The sequence below is a fragment of the Sapajus apella genome, unplaced genomic scaffold, assembly GCF_009761245.1.
Source record: "Sapajus apella isolate SASKATOON/1434 unplaced genomic scaffold, GSC_monkey_1.0 scaffold1, whole genome shotgun sequence".
Lineage (NCBI taxonomy): Eukaryota > Metazoa > Chordata > Mammalia > Primates > Cebidae > Sapajus > Sapajus apella.
In genome coordinates, this window is record NW_022436941.1 from 11,653,166 (window position 1) to 11,673,379 (window position 20,214).

Consider the following 20,214-nt stretch of genomic DNA (forward strand, 5'->3'; position numbering starts at 1 on the left):
GATCACGAGGTCAAGAGATCGAGACCATCCTGGTCAACATGGTGAAACCCCGTCTCTACTAAAAATACAAAAAATTAGCTGGGCATGGTGGTGCGTGCCTATAATCTCAGCTACTCAGGAGGCTGAGGCAGGAGAATTGCCTGAACCCAGGAGGCGGAGGTTGCAGTGAGTCGAGATCGCGCCATTGCACTCCAGCCTGGGTAACATGAGTGAAACTCCGTCTCAAAAAAAAAAAAAAAAAAAAAAAAAAGGAATTGTTTCAGCCAAATAGATACCACTTTTTAATTTTAATAATTTACCATCTGACTGATCCATCTGGGGCTCTTAACACCTAATAATAAAATTTTTCCACCTACATTAATATTCCAATGTTAAATTACACAGTGGACCCAGTCATTATCTCCTTTTGAAATTCACTAGTAACTACAGTGGGCCCTCCATATTAGTGGTTCCACATCTGTGGATTCAACCTACCTTAGATAGAAAATATTTGGGGAAAAAAGATAAAATAATAACACAACAATAAAAATAATACAAATAAAAATACAGTATGACACTATGTAGCATTTACATTGTATCAGGTATTATAAGCAATCTGTTTAAATTATACAGGAGGATGTGCACATCTCATATGCAAATACTATATCGTTTTATATAAGGAACAAGTATCCATGAATTTTGGTGTCTACCTGGGGTTCTGGAACCAATCCCCCAAGGATACTGAGGGATGTCTCTATGCAGGAGATCAGAAACTTTGCTTGAGGAGACGTCTTCAAGTACTAGTCTTACCTTTTTTTACATGAATACACCACCCCTGTTCATTTCTCATGGGTTCATCTTTCTGAAAATCAAACTTGATTAAGTCAAAAGTGAAAAGAAGCTGAAAAAAAATCAAACAAACAAAAACAAGCATTTAGTTACTTGTGCATTGACATCTACTGTAGTAGACTTTATGTTAATTGAAATAAATAATTGGAATATGGATTCATTAAAACAACTAACTTTTACTGAAGACAAATTAAATAATATTTAAAAACTAAAGTATTAGTAAATAGCAGTTATTTACTGGCATTCAGTTTCATTTCTTCTGTGGTACACTTGACTTTGCCACACACTACTAATTTTAATCATGAATGAGTGGTATCAAGATACTGAAACAATCCAGGCATTCAATTATATGCTCTGACAACTACAGGTAAAAGGACCATTTTCTGCAGTCATTTATCTAAAATACCCTTTGAAATGAAAAGTCTTAATAAAACTAAAATATAAGCTATATTAATGTAAAAATTGTGTTTCCCTTTTCCTCACAGTATCTTAAAAAAAAAAAGCCAAAACACATCAAATGCCTAAAAAGTATGGTTACTTGACAGCCCTTTTGTCCTTTTCTCCTGAGGCTTTCACTTTTTTTTTTTTTTCCAGATTTTCTTGTTTCTCTTTCCCTCTCTCTCTTTTTATTAAATACTTTAAGTTCTGGGGTACATGTGCAGAACATGCAGGTTTGTTACATAGGTATACACGTGCCATGGTGGTTTGCTGCATCCATCCACTCATCACCAACATTAGGTATTTCTCCTAAAGCTATCCTTCCCCTAGCCTCCCCATCACCCAACAGGCCCTGATGTGTGATGTTCCCCTCCCTGTGTCCATGTTTTCATTGTTCAATACCCACTTATGAGAGAGAACACACAGTGTTTGTTTTTCTGTTCTTGTGTCCGTTTGCTGAGAATGATGGTTTCCAGCTTCATCCATGTCCCTGCAAAGGACATGAACTCATCCTTTTTTATGGCTGCATAGTATTCCATGGTGTATATGTGCCACATTTTCTTTAACCAGTCTATCCGTGATGGGCATTTGGGTTGGTTTCAAGTTTTACTATTGTAAAACAGTGCCACAATAAACATACATGTGCATGTGTCTTTATAATAGAATGTTTTATAATCCACTTAATGCTCCTAAACTAACATTCGATACTTACCTACACTCTATAATGTGGGATGGCAGATTTGTTAGAAAATGCCCATTGCATCAGGAACCAAAAATTGGATATTTTCTCTCATCCCTGATATTTTCATCTACTCTGCCCCTATCATGTCCATATGACCATGTCATGCAGGCTTATTTATCCACTAAATTCTCACCCTGGGAGAGAATTGTGGACTGGTTTAGTCCAACCTCCTCCTATATTTTTCTTTTTTCTTTTTTTTTTTTGACAATATCTCACTCTGTCACCCAGGTGCAGTGCAGTGATGAAACCTCAGCTCACTGCAACCTCTGTCTCCCCGGCTCAAGCAATCCTACCACCTTAGCACCCCCATTCATCTGGGCTTACAGCAATAAGCCACTTCACCCAGCCCTCCTTATTTTCATACTATAAGAAAATTGATGTTCTACTCAACAATTAAATAATCTCAGTTCAAAAATAGTAAACTAACATGAAGGTAATAAAATTAAGTGACAATAAAATTATAATAGGAAGAATGAATTGGGGGAAAGCAGGAGAAGAGAAATGACATATAGAATAAATAAGTGGGGAAAAAAGATGATGGAGATAGATACAATACTATTATTTATTATCAAAGATTAAATGCAAATATCCCTGGTTCTTAGCATTAGTAAAATAAGCATGTAACTTGAGTTGTGACTAATTATTTGAATTAAAATATTAATGAGAGCAATTAATATTGATTGGGTGCTATATACTAGGCACTGTGCTAAGTGTTGAAGAGCTCTAGTTAATTTAATTATCAAAACATCTTATGAGGTAGAAATTAATATCCTATTTTGGGATTAGAGCTGATGAAAGAGGCAACAAAGCAAATATATTGTTATTCTAGACATAAGACTGTTTATTAAAATGCGAGCTTGCATCTTGTTGCTGTTTGTCTGTAATTGGGTAACAGGATATTGGCCACTTGCCTAATTGCTAGTAGAAAGAAAGAGTCCAGAAGTTCCGGAACTGCCTTTATCATCTTGGCCAAATAAGAACAGAACCCTGTTCATTACTCATTCTTTTCTCTCCTGTTTCAACATGCTTTGTTTTTTTGGAAAATTTGCCCAGTGACTTGTGATGTTGCCTTTAGTGTTATTTTAGATTAATTGAGCAACCATGTGTGTGGCTGAGATTCATTCCACAGCAAATTACTGTTCAATGTGTCTGTTATCAGAAAAAGGGACTTGATGGTCAGAAATGGAATAATTTTATAATTTCAATAAAATTAAATATATCACAACATTCTCTAGAAGTACACGGAGCAGAGGATCAATGCTCAGTTAGAAATATTTCTGTTCTCCTTCCTGTCATCAAGGGGTCCTCATATTACAAAAATGACTGCATTATAATAACATAAAATTTAAAAAATAGATGCCACACCTTAAGATCCCCCAAGTGTACATGTTTATGTATGTGTATATGTGTACACATCTGGAGCACAGCTGCAGGGTGTCCCATTCATAACAGAACTGTGCAATGCACACACACCTATGTGACTGTATGCATTGGCCCTGGGAATTTTTATCCATACCTACGTGTCTTTTCAGATTCAGATTTGTAAATTTATGAGTTGGAAAAGGAACACAAAGTTAATTTCCTTGATTAATACATGAGGAAAGTCTGAACCAAGAGAAAATTAACTTGTCAAAGTCATGAAGTCAAATAGTTGTAGAGTTGGGAACAGAGGTGAGGCATCAGTCCCTGTGTAGTAAAGAACTTAACCGTGCCCCCAAAAGAGGTCCGGTGTTCATCCCTGGCTTCTCGGAGGTGATCTCGAAGACGTTGGAATGTCGTTCTTAATAGGGGGGCATTTTTTTTGTCTAAGACCCTTGGGCAACTAGATGACAACAATATGATTTAGAATGGGGTCTCTGAGGCATTAAAAAAAAGTGATGGAGGGCAGGGGCTTTGGATCACCCAGCTTGACCTCCTAAAGGGGAGGAGATGGAGGCCAGCCATATGAACAGTCAACCTGAATTACACAACCAAACCCACAGAAAGACTCCTGTGAGCTCCCTAGTTGGCATCAGGTCATGCATATTATTACACAATTCCAGGAAAGCAATGCTGTTCTGATTCCACAACACATCATAACTGGAAGCTTCACCCTTGGTACTCTCCTGGACTCTGCTTTATGTATGTCATCCCTGGGCCGATTATACTCTAGATCCTTCAGATGTAATAGGTGGAGTTTTGTGAGTCCTTTTGGCAAATTATCAAACCTGAGAGTGGTCTTATAAGACTCCTGAAATTGCAGTTGATGTCAGAAAGGATGGTGGTCTTGGAACTCTTATTTCAAAGTTCTCTAACTTTCCCCATCCCTAAAAGATGCCTACTTTTAAGATAATAAAATAGGTAATGAAAATGATTAAGAGTCATTTTATTAATCTCACATATTATTTTTAAATTTAAGTTTAGATGGTACTTAAATCTTAAATTCCATTGTATCTATGGATTTGCCAATATGACAGGAGAACAATCACTTCTTCCTTTCCTCCCTCCCAACTCCCATTTTTGGTAGTGTTATAATTATTTTTACATTGTCAGGTTTTATTCCATGTATAAACAATTCAGAGTTGTTCAATCTTCTATACGTGAATTGATTAAATGTTCGCCATCAGACATTTTAACTGAAGGTGATTCTTTCATTTCTATGGTTTCTCTTCAAGTTGGCCATAATTTTTCATTCAGTGGATTTTAGGAAGAAATATTGCATTCCTATAAATATGAGGGTATTATAGTTTCTGACTTCTTAAAACATTGAGAAAACCTCTTTGTTGACTTGATACTTGAGAAGCAACTTAGCCAAAACAAAAATTCTTAGGTGAAGACAATTCTTTCCTTTTTTTCTAGCCTTGAGTGTTTTGTTTTGAGAGATGCCTGAGATGTTTTCCATCCTCACCGGGGTTACATTTTGCGTATTCTTTGCTTTTCTTACCTCAACATCTCCTTATAGTTCTTTAATTTTTGTTTCATATTTTCACCTGGATGTATTTTTCTAATAATCATTCTATCCCAGATTTTCCCTAGAAACATAGTGTACTCTTTTGCTAAAGATTCAAGTTTTTACTTTAAGGAAATTTTCTTCTATTAGGGTAGAAAAAATTACTTTTTTTCCTTTGATCTGTTTTTTTCTGCAGGAACACCAATTAGGACACGTCAGGTCATTGTCTATGTTTTCAAAATCCTTTTTCTTAATTTTTAAATTATCATTCGCTTGCTCTTTTTATTGTGTTTGGGGGAACTCCTTAATTCCACCGATCTTTCTCCCTAACAATGTTTATATTCCTGTTGATTTTGAGTTCTTTTGTGTAACGATCATCTGTGCAATAGTTACATTTTTCTTCAAGTTTTTTCTTTGAGCTGAGCATGCCTACTTTTAGTTCTTTTGTTGATTTATGTTTTTCCTTGATCCTTCCTCTCTTTTGAGCTCTTATCTTCAAAGAGAATATTATTGGGATTTTTCAAGCCTGTGAGAAATTGTTTTCCTAAACATTTCCTGGCTGTTTTGGAGAACTTACTATTTTGATGTGCATTCATATTTTTTCAGCTGCCTTTTAGTTACATTCATTTTCTCCCTTTTTTCAAGCTTTACTTTATCTATGTATTTTATGTTTGTCTCTTCCTTGTTATTTTCCCCAGGTGAGAATACTGTAGAAAAAGAGAAGCCAGTCCATCATTCTACTGGGGTTTGTCTCTCAAATATGTTGTCACTAAATTTTTTATATTGTTGGCCTTGAGGGAATATGTGGGACAATATCTCTTCAGCTTTATGCATTAAAATACTAAGTGTAGCACATAAAGACAATGAGTTGTAGGAACTTTGTGTTGCTGCCTTATCTTTCTCCTTCATCTGCAAAATTCTATCTCTGGAGGCTGCTTCCCTCTGAGATAATAACCATGATCCTCCATTAGGTTAGCATTTTTGAGAGACACTTATCAAATCTCCTCACTTAATTATGAGACAATCATTGAAACAAATTTTTCTAATTACCTGCTATCTAACAAAACAATATGTGAATAAAATGATAAAAAACAAACTAGAAGTCATATAGTATCAGGCACAACTTTGTTTTTTTCATTTCCAAACTGAAAAAGAAAACTAAAATGAGTTGAAAATCAGTTTTCCAAATAAATTGAAGACAATCATGACTTTTTACATGATTGACATTATTACAGTTGGCAAAATTTAAAGCATTAGAAAATTATAATAAAGTCAAGAATATAAAACACAAATTATCATACTCTCGTAGGTTGGTCATGTAAGAATGATTCAGCTTCACAATAGGGGCTCAATATCAATACCAAATTTGTAATGGAACCAGTGCAATGAATTGAGAACATTAACTGCAAGGAATGTAAAACTCAGTAAAATCAGCACTTATTTCCTCATGCTTTTGTTCAGAATAAAGTGCATATCTGAGATGTCAACTATACTCTCAAAATCCCAAAAGAATGCATTATAAAAATAGTTTGCACCTTCTTTAGGTTTAGAGCTCTACTGTGATTTATACCGGCTTTGAACAGGCCACTAGGCTGAAAAAGTGAGCTGTGGTGGCATGAAAAACACATTATTTGTCAATTACTTCCAGATACTGAAAAAAATCACCACGGATTAGAAAAGCAAATACTTTGTTGCTTCCACATGTTCTTTGAGGTATAGCAGTTTTGTATACAGAAAACTACCTATAAAACTAAAGCAGTTAGGGATGAAAGTGATACAAATGCACCAAAGTTCGCACTATGGGATTCTTAAAGATCTCCTCAAAGGCAGCTCTAAATATAACTTGAGTAGGGTGCTTTGGAAGCCTCAACAGCAATGCTATAGGCTAGAGCTACTTTCAGCGAACAGGTGAGGCCACTGAGGAAACACACCTGAGGAGAGAGATTATCAACCAAAGACTTTCCTCATACATGTATGACTGTGTGGAGTACTTTTGTTCTTGCACTGTTTATGTCAGGTTTAGGAGTCAAAAAGTGAGTTGGGAAGTTTTTTTCTCCTTCTGCATTGTCTGGAAGAGTTTGTTAGAGAGAAATTATTTGCTCTTTGAATATTCATTATCCTGAGCAGGAAAGCTATCTGAAACTAAGGGAAGATGTTGGAGTATTAATTTATTTCATTTAGTGTGATAAAATAATTCTTGAGTCAATACCAGTAAGTTGTACATTTCTAGAAATTCATCCAATTCATCTAATAATTTCAAATTTATTGATAAGAGCTTACTCAACATATCCTTTTTTACTGTCATAAGTCTAAAATATCAGCAGCCACATTCCCTTTCCATTTCTGATATTACTTGTGCCTTCTATCAATCAGAATCAATTTCTTTACTTTTTTAAAAATTATATTTCTATTTATTTTTATATTCTTCACCAAATGCTTTTTCTGTGTCATTTCTGCTCTTTATTGTTTCCTTTCTTTTATTTCCTTTGACTTTATCTTAGTCGTCTTTTTAAAAATTAACTTATAGACATGGTGACTTAGCTCCATCCAATTTTCAGCTGTTCTGGCTAAATACATACGTTTTTTAATATAACATTTTCATTATGATTTAGCTCATTGTATCTTCTAATATCTAATAATATTTCTTTGATGAATGGAAATTTAGAAATGTCTTATTTTTAAATATATAAGAGATTATCTAGTTCTCTTTTAAAAACATTATTTCTACCAACAAACTGTTTTCAGAGAACATAATTTATAAATATTCAATCCTTTGGAATTCATTGGAATTAGCTAACTGGCCCAGTAACTTTTGTAAACGTTACAAAACTGCTTGAATAAAGAAGATATACTGCAGTTGTTAGATGCAGGGTCTTTTATAATGTTGATTAGTAGTTTGTTTATTATTATAGAAGATGATTGAAGATTTATTTTCTCTTGAAGCTATATCAGTTTTGCTTTATAAAGGTTGAGACTGCTATGTTTACTTTTGCCTTTATTCTTAAAAAATATTCTTAAGTTTCAGTTTCACAGATATTGTTTCCGAACTACTTTAAGGTAAATGTCCACTGTCTTTTGTCTTTTGTGGTTGCTACTGAGAAATCAGCTGTCAATCTTCTCCTCCTAAAACATTGGTTTGGCTACTTTTAAGTGGTATCTTAATATAGTTTACAAAATATTAAAATTCTGTGTAGAATGGTTGAGTGGTATCAATGATGGAAGATAAGTAGAAATAGTGAAATAAAAATACTCCAGGAAAATGGAAAGAGTCACATTAATATATATCAGGGCCTATGCTTCCTATTTTTATATTATATCATTAAATTTGGAAACTGAACCAAAAAAAAGGCATAATTATGGTGATATAAGAGAGAAAACATAGAAGATAACTGAGGTTAGCATAACCTATAGCACCATCTCTCACCTAGAACCCACTACTCTATTTCTAGAAATTCTCAACTTAAAAATAGATGATAATATTTACCATAATTTACAGGCACAGTATCTAGAAGAGAGCTAGCAGACCTCAATGTACTTCTTTCATAAGGAAAATGCTGTACTTACTTTGTAAAAGAAATTTGTTCTCCCAACTGCTCCAATTTTCCCAGTGTGGTTCATGAAAGATATGTTTGCTTCAGTAGCTCCATAAAATTCACACACCTTTATATTTCCAAATCTGTCTAAAAATTCTCTCCAAACATCACTCCGTATACCATTTCCAATTGCCAAACGCACCTTATGATCCTTTTCTTCTTCTCTCTGTTAGAAGAAAATGTTTTACTTGTAATTAATTCCAGTTTCCAATTATTTCTTTTTTTATTATTATTTAAAGTTTCCTAGACATAAGCTGCATATGTGCAATAATGGAAAGGCAGTTAAAATATGTGTGTAAGTCTATTGCAAAACTGTGTCCTAATTCTAATGAAAGTAACACTGGCCAAGAATAACACAGTTTGTGTTTTTCCATATCTTGGAGCAGCTCATTCTAAATTGCAGATCACTAAAGGCTTTTTTGGGTAAATGTCAGATAAGGAAGAAAGCATTTTTCAGGAAGACAAAATCATTGCTTTGATAATACTATGAAATATGCTTAAGTGTGGACTCTCAGGCTTAGCAGTAATTAGCTACATAATTCTGAACAAGATGTTGACTCAACTCTGATTCTCAGTTTATTCATCTATTTCAAAAAGATAATAATACCTGTCTTCCTTATATACTGTAGCATATAGTTAATACAAAGTGCCTAACATACAGTAAACAATAATTTGAGGCCACAGAATCAAAGTAATATTTGACCTGCAAATATTATGGCAAGTATATGTAAATATGGTTTTAGAATGGCAATATTCTCACATTTTTACTTTTTGTTCACATTTTAGAATTAAAGGAAAATATAGGATTCTATTTTGCTCTATATTCAATAAGAAATGTTTTAACTACCACGAACTTGTACACTCAACTAAAATTAGAGTAAGAATATATTATTGGTGTAGTCACAGTAAATCCTGATTTGCTCTGATTACCTCCATCATCACCAAAAAAATGCAAAATAACAAGATGCAATAATAATTCAGCAACAACAATAAAGTAGAGAAATTGTCCTCTTTGGTACCTATAATTTAAAATGATCAATGGATCACATTATTTATTCCAGTTTCTTCTCTAGACACCACTTAAATGGTTTTAAAGAGAAGATTTTAAACCTATGAACTCTCAAGAACAAGGAGAAGTGAGTTGAGAGGTCATTTTGAAAACTGAAAAGTCAATAGACAAAGGACATGTGATTAAGCAGAATGGATAAGGCTGAAATGTAAGCCTGCAGGTTAGCACCCAACAAATGCTCCTGAAAGTGTCAAGCAAGCATTAAAAAGAACGAGGAAGGCACAAAACTTGGTAGGAAATTTGTTTAAGGAGTATAACTAAATATCTAGGTCTGGGAGTCTGCCCTTGCTATGCATTAACCAAAGACTGGAAAGTTCCCTCTGGAGATGTCTAACCAGACAGACACCAGTTTGGGTTGAGGAACTTACTGTGAAAATTAATTTTACAAAATACAGTCCTTCACGTTATACCCAAATAAAATGAATTCAGAGGCCATGGAGAAAGGCACCCAGACCATGCACGTCTGTTCCAGAAACTCTTTATGTAATTCAACAGCAAAAGCACAAAGTCCTATCTGTAACTTTAAGTCTTACGTGGTAACTGCTGACACTCATCAATCAGAAGTCACCAGTTCCCTCAAGGTACTGCCAGCACCAGTAAAACTTCCTTCAAGACAGCTTACATAACTTTGTTCTTTTTCCCAATAAAACCCCAGCCTTTCCTTTTGTTCTTCAGACAAACCTTGTGGCTATGCTGGTCTATGTATCCTGAATCACAATTTTTTGTTTCCAAATAAGACCTTTGCTTAGAGATGCATCTCTACGTAATCTTTATTTCAAGTTAATATTACTGAAAACAGGAGGGTTAAATGAAAGTCTACATACCAAAAGATGGGATGAGTAAACTCTTATTCTCCTCTAATATCAGAATTCTGAAACTCCAAATCATACAGCAGAGCAGGAAACTGTTCAGTTACTATTAAGGAAATTGGTCAGTCTAAGAGAAAAGATACTGACTTCTGGAAGTATCTCAGTAAAAAGGCTGGATCCCCACTTAATCACCCTAGAATCTGAGCCTTTTGTTGACAAATCCCAGTTCTGTGCCATCAGGTATATAGTGCCTCATTCTGAAATATGATGATTAAAGCATTATTTTTTAAAATAAAAATAGGTAAAAGGAATTAAAAGACATGCAAGACACAAAGAACATATGAAAAATACCTATAAGTAGAGCCCTATAGAATAATAAAATGAATAGAGAAGAGGCAATTCTGAAGAGATTTTAACTGAGAATGTTCCCAAAGTGATAGAAAAACATGAAGCCATGAATAAAAAAACCTAAAAACCTCAGACAGGTTAAATACCAGGGAAATACAGTTGGACATTTTCTGGCAAAATTGCAATGAAGAAAAAATATGTAAAAATTAGAGAAAGACAGAGGGTGAATTTTAAAAGCAGCCAGAAAGAAATAGAAACATCATTTCCAAAGAGGCAACATGAATATTTATGGCTGACATTTCAACAATGATCATAAAGCTGGAAGACAATATGATAATATTTTAAAGCTAGCACAAGAAAATAATTATCAACCCAGCATTCTATACTCAGTGAAGAATTATTCAAAAACTAAAGGAAAAACATGACTTCAGACAAATAAAAATGGAAAAATTTGTTTCTAGTAGAATGGTACAGATGGAATACTAAAGGCAGTTCTTAACACCAAAGAAAACAATATTATATAGGAGCAAAGAAACGACAAGCAGGAAGGAATGAAGAGTACCAGAAAAGAGAAGTGTTACAAAGTTCTTGCATTGCAAAGAAGTGGAAAATATGCTATCTGAAGATAGAATGTAGTAAGTTAAAAATGAATATTGTATCCTTCAACATAATTACTAACAAAAAATACTTAAATAAAATAAATATAAAAGGATGTATAACTAAATAACTAATTGATGAAAACTAATCATAAAAATATTATTTCAAAGGAAGATAAATGAGGAAAGGGAAGAAATAACAGATGAGACAACAAGAAGAAAAATAGCAAGAGAGAAGCTATAAAAGCAAATATATTAGTAAGCACACAAAATGTAAGTGGACTAAATATGTAATCACGGGAAAAAACTTTTAGAATGCATAAAAGTATAAACTTCAACTATAAACTGCTTATGAAAAATACACCTTAAATATTACATGACCCCAAAATTGAAAGTAGTTGGAAAAAGGTAAGCTATGTGATAATTACCTAAGGGGAAGCTAGTTTAACTATACTAATATCAGACAAAGTAGACATTAAGTAAAGAAACATTTCTGGAGATAAAGAGGGACATTTAATATAAGGGTCAATTCACTGTAAAGATAGCAACCTTAAATTTCTATTTACCTAATAATATAGTCAAATACATAAAGCAAAAGTTGACAGAACTGAAAGGAGAAATAGACTGAGATATTTTTAACTTATCTCTTTAGGTACTGATAGAATAAGCAGAAAAAAAACCATAAGAATATGGAAGTTTAAAGAAAACTAAACAACTTAACCTAATTTGTGTATACAGAACAGTATAACAGATCACTGAAGAATACACGTTTGTTTAAGTGCCCATGAAACATTTCCCAAAATGTTTTACAGCAAGTCTTAGCCAAATTCAAAGCATTAAGCTTCATTCAGACTATGTTCTCTGACCACAATAAAATTAAACCATAGATAAATTACAAAAAGAAACTAGAAAATCTATAAATTTTTGCATAATAATAATTTTAAACAGCCCATGGGTAAAAGAAAAAAATTACAATAGAAATTAGACAATATTTTGTGCTGTGTAAGAAAAAGAAGACAGAATAAAAATTATGCTACACAGCAAAAGCAATATAATAATAATATTTTATATTATAAAACTATATATGTATAGTTTAATATTTATATAATACATGTAGGTATGTGCATGTATGTACATAGAACTATAATATATGTATGTATGTATGTATTTATGTAATCATATAATATATATCTTTTCAAGAGTATTTCTGTGGCAAACAGGCTTGGAAGCTAGAGATGGTTTTTGGGTCACAGAGAAAATTTATTTACCTTCCATGATACTGAAGTCTCCCTCCTCTTCTGGAAGAAAATTTGTTTACATACCAGAAGATTTACTTGCATATGTTTATTAACTCTTTCTCAGATATAAAGAAAGGGCAGGTTTAGCAGCAGCCCCATAAACGACTGGGAAGCTCCTAGGAGCCGTGCTCTTAGCTGAGGCATAGACCTATGTCACAGATGTAGCATCCACTTAGGCCCACCTCTGCATTCCCCATAGGATGTGTGGGGAGAGGGAACTTTGTGGACATGAGATGTAAACAGAAGGCTATGATGCTTCCTGTGCTCTATAAATCCATTTGAGCTCACTCTTTCTTTACTAACCAGTTTTATGGAAATATGGTGAGCCAATCAAGCAGCTATGGTGTTGCTTATGGACTGCTTGAATGGTTGACAAAGTGTTGAGCAGGTACTTCTCAAACAATACCTTCAAGCATCCAGTAAGCATATGAAAATATGCTCAACATCATTCGTCATCAGAGAACTGCAAATCAAAACACCATGAAGTAGCAACAAACATTTACAAACATTATTATTTCTTCTTTAGCACCATAAATTTTCCACCAAGTGTTGGCAAGAACATGGAACAATTGGGTCTCTCATAGACTATGAGTAGAAGTACCTATTACTGCTGCCACTTTGATTAGCAATATCTACTAATGCTGAAATATGCATATAATACAACCTACCAATTCTACTTCTAATTATCTACCAAGAGAAATATGTACATATATCTGTCAAAAGACACATATAAGAATGTTCTTAGCGTCATTAATCATATTAAGTCTCAATTGGAAGCAATCCAAATCCATCAATAGTAAAATAGATATTTTTAAATGTTGTGTTATAGTAACATAATGGAACAGCCTTCTATTAGTTTTTTATTGCTGCCATACAAATTTCCACAAACCTAGGTTCTTCAAACAATTCCAAGTTACTATCTCACAATGTGTGTAGGTCAGAAGTCCACATCAACTTCATTGGTTTGAGGGATTCAGGACCTAACAAAAGTGAAATGGAAGTGTTAACTAGCTGGGATCTTTTGGGGAGACTCTTGGAAGTATCTTCTTCCAAGCTCATTCAGATGCTTGACAGAATCAAGTTTCTGGAGGTTGTAGGACTAAGACTTTCTTTTCTTTGCTGGTGATCAGCTAGGGGCTGCCCTTAGATCATAGAAGCCTCTCTCCAGTTCTTGCACATAGGCCTCTATATATGAGAACAACAAACGACACATTGAGTACCTGTCATCTTCCAAATCTCCAACTTCCCCCAAGCTGAATCTTCCTTGCCCACAGCCAGAGAAAATCATCTGCTTTAAAGTCTCATACAATTACAGTGTATCCATCAGGATAATCTTCCTATTTTAAGTTCTGTAACTATAATCACAACTGCAAAATCCGTTTTGCCAATGTCTCTACTGCACACATATTCACGTGTTCCAGGAATTAGGGTAGGTCATGGACATATTTGAAGGAGCCTTTTTTTTTTTTGCCTACCAGAACTCTAAAGCGACAAGAGAGAATGAACTAATGCTATACGCCAAAACAAAGATGAATCTCATTGACATAGTGCTGAGTCAAAGAAGGAAGGTCAAAAGAATGCATATGTGTAATTTCATTTAGATCCTATTTTTGAAAAACAGGCAAAGTTAATTTATACTGGGAGAAATCAGATTGTTGTTCACATTTGAGAGGACAGTGACTAACTGATACAGCACATTCTTTTTAAAAAAGAAAGACAATTTATTAAAAATACTTAATGTGTTATTAAATCTTAGGAAATGTTAGCTATGGGGAGTTTGAGATGAATTTGTGATAGATATTAGAAAGCTAAATTTAAAAAATAAAAATGAGGCAATTATTACTTATAAGGAATAAAAAGAAAAAAGTTATAATGAAATAAATACATTATGTCTCAGCTATGAATAACATTTATATACTGTCATTTCTTTACAATCATTTACAAACTGGTTATAAACATATTTTACACTCTCATAATTCTATTGGTGTCATAGAGACAGAAGAAATGTATGTGTGTGGATATCATGTGAGTAGGAATCCAGGCGGATAATAGTTAAAACTGAAAAATCAAGAAATAATAGAATACGTATTTTACTGAGAAATATGGAGATAAGTAATAACTAAAAATGTCCTAGAAGTATTAAAGATGCTTACTTCTAGAGATTAAATACTGATAGTGCAGAGATATTTCTTGTCCTAAGAGTACTATTTCATTTTTATAACTGTGTAAAAATACTGTTTTGATTTTTAAAAATTCAGTTGAGACCAGGCATGGTAGCTCATGCCTGTAATCCCAGCATTTTGGGAGTCCGAGGCTGGTGGATCACCTGAGGTCAGGAGTTTGAGACCAGCCTGGCCAACATGGAGAAACTCTGTCTCTACTAAAAATAAAAAACTTATTTGGGCGTGGTGGCGTGCTTCTGTAGTTCCAGCTACTTGGGAGGCTGAGTCAGGAGAATTGCTTGAACCTGGGAGGCAGAGATTGCAATGAGCCAAGATTGCACCACTGCACTCCAGCCTGGGTGACAGAGCTACTCCATCTCAAAAAAAAAAAAAAAAAAAAAAGAAAAAAAGAAAAATTCACTTGAAAATAAGATAGCCAAGACTGTGAATTATGTGAAACAACACTCTCACCTGTTGATTTCATTAGACCGACATAAATGGAGTTTAAGGCAATTATTCTGCAAATGGAGAAAAGACTCAATCTGCAGCTCCTTCCAAAACAGAGGGTTCTTTTCTACTGTTAAATACAACCCCAGCATTTCTGTTCCAGTTCCCACCTCCTATGGGCATGGCAGATTTTGGCTGCCTGGCATGGAACTAGCTCTTGGATTCTCCACTGCCATTTTCCTGAGTCAAACAGCAGCATTGCAAATGTTAGGATTTATTTTGCTTGAACAGAGAACAATCTTTTATATGATATAATGCTTGGAAGCTTTTCAGGTATGGGATGAGTATTAGCAAGTGTCATGATTTATGAAATTCCTTGGCATTCTCTGGAATCCAGTATGAAGGTGGTTTATAAACCAAATTCCATAGGCTTTAACTTGTGTGGGCTATAGCTATATAAGCTTACTAAATAAAAACAATCATCTTAAGCAATTCAGTTGATACAGAGAATCAAATTATCAAAACTAGGATCAAGACTTTTATCCCAAAATATCAAATTCATTCTCTAATGTCCAATATATCATTTTTAAAATTTTTTCTTTCCTTTAAAGAAAACCCAGAAGATTATGCTTTGAAAGGTATGAGGAAAGATCAATTGATCTATTATTTAGTGTTATGTGGGAAAAGAAAATGTTTATTTCTTTTCATGTTGAGATATATATACATTATAGAATACAGAAAAATTAAAAATAAAATAATCTATAATCTTACTATATGAATATTAGATTACATATCTATATATACATTAAAGGTTATAATCACTATGATATGGCCATTTATTCTAAGTCATTAATAAGTTCTGGACATTATTTTAAATTGTTATCATTCAAATATATGATTGTCCATGCTTACATAATTTTCATATAATTATACCACAATATATCTCTTCACCACCTGTTTTTGAACTGCTGCATTGTTCTTAAATGTTCATCATGATAGATAGTAGAGTGGATATCTTATCTATAAATTTTTGCCACTCAGGACAGATCCTTGAAAAAAGTCAATAGTCGTAAATATTTTTATGGCTTTGTTACCAACTTGTTGGCTAAAAAGGATGTTCTTATTTATATCTTATTGAGGAGAGGAAGATGGCTACCTCTTCAATGCAGAATTCCTAGAACTATGACATTTCATTTAATTTAAACTGACGACTCGATAAGAAAATATATTGTATTTTTAGATTTAATTTATTTTTCTGTGTTTTTAACCAAGTTGAATGCTTGTCATTTAATAATATATTAAGAAGATTAACACTTTTTAAAATAGATACAAGCATATGTTTCTTTTAATTTGATTTTTATTTTTAACATTAAATTCAATGTTTTTAATAAAATAGATCGTTATCTGCTCTTGGTTATAGTTCTACTTAATATGTGATTTAAAATTTTCTTATCCTATAAGCAAAAAAATCTATATATTATTTCATGCTTCTTTTTTTTTTTTTTTTTTATGGAATAGTGTTTAGATCTTTTTCCCAGGGCTGGGGTGGAATGGCGCGATCTCGGCTCACCGCAACCTCCGCCTCCCGGGTTCAGGCAATTCTCCTGCCTCAGCCTCCTGAGTAGCTGGTATTACAGGCATGCGCCACCATGCCCAGCTAATTTTTTGCAGTTTTAGTAGAGACGGGGTTTCACCATGTTGACCAGGATGGTCTCGATCTCTTGACCTCGTGATCCACCCGCCTCGGCCTCCCAAAGTGCTGGGATTACAGGCGTGAGTATTCTTATTTTCTTTACATTTACCTATTACATTCATCTAGAATTGACTTTATGACAAGGATGTAACATTTTTTACTCTACGTAATGATGGTCAATTCAGATTTCATGAAAGTTTAATTTTAAAACTATTCAACTGCACTTTAAATAAGACTTACAAATAAAAGGTCTTAAATTAAGGTCAGGCACTGTGGTTCACGCCTGTAATCCCAACAATTCTGGAGACAGACGTGGGTGGATCACGAGGTCAAGAGATCATGATCATCCTGACCAACATGGTGAAACCCCGTCTCTGCTAAAAATACAAAATTAGCTTAGTGTGGTGGGGCATTCCTGTAATCCCAGCCACTTGGGGGGCTGAGGCAGGAGAATCACCTGAACCCGGGAGGCAGAGGTTGCATTGAACCAAGATCGTGCCACTGTACTCCAGCCTAAGCGACAGAGTGAGACTCCATCTCATAAAAAAAAAAGGGGGGCGGGAAATACAGACATAATTTGAACTCATTAAAATGTAAACTCTATAAGGGCAGGTATTGTTTTCTGCTCTGTCCTGCTGTACCCTATTACACAAAGCATGACCTGGTGCATAAGAGGTGTTAACAACACATTTATGGATGGATGGAAGGAAGGGAAGGAAAGGAAGAAAAGGAAGGATGGTGGGGGGAACCAGCTTTAAAAAGCCTCAAATGTCCATGCTTATTTTACCCATCCTGTTCCCATGGTTTCAGTAATAGGAAATCATCAAAACATGAGTTTCTAATTCAGAGGTTTTGCTCTTTATTCAATGAAACTGAAAAAATATTGGAATTCTTCAGATTTATTTGTCAGATGCTTATATGTTTGCACACACACATTGAGTAAGCCACAATCCCAGCATGTACAAAATGCTCATTTCATCTTCAACTACTTAAAATCCCTTTTAAAATTTAAAAGAGAACTTGCTCAGTGGCCCAGAGCTTTTAGCACAGACATCCCAAGGTCCTGGATTTCAATAGATATTTCCTTCTGGCTTTCAGGACCATTCATCAAACTGATGATACCAATAAAGGAGTTACATCAACTTGAACCAAAACTCTGGTTTCTTCAAAAGGTTCTTTGAGAGCTGTTTTCCCAGCAGTGTCTGCTGAGTTGCTGCACAGTGAGGCAGCATTTGAACTGTAGGTACCTCCTACAAGGTCAAGAATTTATTTATTCATTTGCTGAAATACTCAGGCCTCTAACAATGCCCTCCTATAACAAAGACTCTTTCTTCTAAAACATGTGCTTATTCCTATTCAGAGAATCTCCGACATACCCAGGCTGAATAACCTCTTTATATGTCTAAGAAAAGTGGACCTCACAGGCTCTGTTTAAATACAGGTAATTTTATATCAACTTTAACTTTTCAGGAAACAAAAGAATGTTTGTTGATAGATGGAAAGACAGAAAAGAAACAAATTCATAGTGAAAACAAAGAAGCAAATCATTTCTGCCTTTAGCCTTAAATAACTAACCATTTAATACATAAAATTATGGTCTAACTCCTAAAGATCATCTAAAATATAAACAACATATGTTAGGGATTATAAGACGTCTTATAATCCCTAACATATGTTGTTTATATTTTAGATGAACATTAGGAGTTAGACCTAAAGGTTATAATCTACTCACAATTATACATGTACATGTGTCACACCAACACACCCTATGTAATAAGACAATACATTCCAACAGTTTGCTTTCTTCACAGACACTCCAATATAATACACTGAAATAATACAGACACCAAGTCAAATGGTTATTGCAGAGCCAGTAAGAAGTAACACTAAATGAGAACAGGATGTCAGAGAATCTGGGGCAGAAAAACAGGCATAAAGAGATCAGACTTTCTTTTACTGAAGCAGGAAAGGAGTGTCGCGGGGGGAGAGAGCAGGGACCTCTTTTAAGAAAGGATTTGGTAATATTTAAAATGAGTGGCCTACAAAGTCAAGACAGCACAGGTTCCAGCTGCCCCTGAAAATCTTTTCAATGTTGCCTTTAACTCAAGTGTGACTTTGGGCAGGCCATGGTTTCAGAGGTGACAGCCCTCAGTTTAACAAAGATTTTAAGGCACAAAAAATAGTTTGAAAAGATTTCTGTGATCCCAAGTGTTACAATACAAAGAGGGCTTATTTCAAACTCCTCGTTTTCCAGACATAATAATACAGGGATAGGAACTTTCACTTCAGACTGCTTACTCTGAATAGCCGCTTTCTATCCTGCAGCACGTGGGAGAACAGTGGAGGGAAAGCAAATGACTCAGACCCAGAACATTCAAAGGCATCTTGTAGAGAAAGACCAGCTCCAACAGTCGGCAAGACTCGGCTCTAACCTGCATAACTGTGTTAACTCACCTAAGAAAAGGATGTGTAGATGTGAAGGGAGATTGATTTTTTTCTGGAAACTCAGAAAAACTGTCACCTGAGCTGTAATTACCTGCGCTCATTAATAAAAAGTTCTGAAAAGTGCAGGGACCCATTAGCAAAATGATTTCTGCTGTGTCCTGAACGCATCAGAGTCCCAGCTCCCTGCCTGCAGTGATACATGTGGGAATTCACTCAAGTTGGTGGCAAAAATATTAAAGGAAAAATATTAAAGAAAAAAAAGTTAGAAAATATAGGCTCAAACTCTTTTAAAAGGCCTAAAATTTTTTTCACATTTTCAGTAAAAGTTTCAGCTAAAAGGGGCCTAAATCCCCCTTACCTTTAGTTAATAAGTAAAGCAAATAGCTAAAGTATGTAGAGAAGTTTACCTAACTTGTTTACTCATGTAGTCTTAAAATTAACCTTTAAGCCAAATAGCCCTCTCAAGTCAACCAAAAAGATAACCCTCTAACCATGTTTGCTTCAAGCACCAAAACCTGTGCTTTAGTCTTCAACCTCTAGTAGTGTTAACTAAAGCCTTTGTCAATTAAACTTTACTAAATGAATGCAAGTCTCTCTAGCTAGTAAAGGCCAGCAGCTGCTATCACTTTACAGCACTCTCCAAAGTGCCTGTAAGGAGCCACAGACCCTCAGTCAAGCCAGCAAAGCACAATATCTGTGTGTCATTGTACTTTATTCATCTGTTGCTAAGTCAAAGCCTGGAAAACAAACTCCTGCAAGCAGTAACCCCAAAACTAGTGCCCAAACATAGAGCAACCCCAGCAGATTTATTTACCTG

The 20,214-nt window shown here is 34.5% G+C and overlaps 1 protein-coding gene across 4 annotated transcripts in view; it reads right to left on the reverse strand.

The window, feature by feature from the left end:
- Positions 1-20,214, reverse strand: part of SLC27A6 (solute carrier family 27 member 6) — an 88,378-nt gene that overhangs the window by 34,174 nt on the left and 33,990 nt on the right. For all 4 annotated transcript variants that reach the window (XR_004263988.1, XM_032261967.1, XM_032262033.1 and 1 more), the window contains 2 exons: positions 8,502-8,696; positions 790-880 (listed from right to left, as the gene is read on the reverse strand). Coding sequence is in view for 3 of the 4 variants with exons in the window: in XM_032261967.1 (XP_032117858.1) it covers positions 790-880; positions 8,502-8,696 (286 nt within the window). In the remaining variant the exon portion in view is untranslated. The remainder of the gene's footprint in view (positions 1-789; positions 881-8,501; positions 8,697-20,214) is intronic.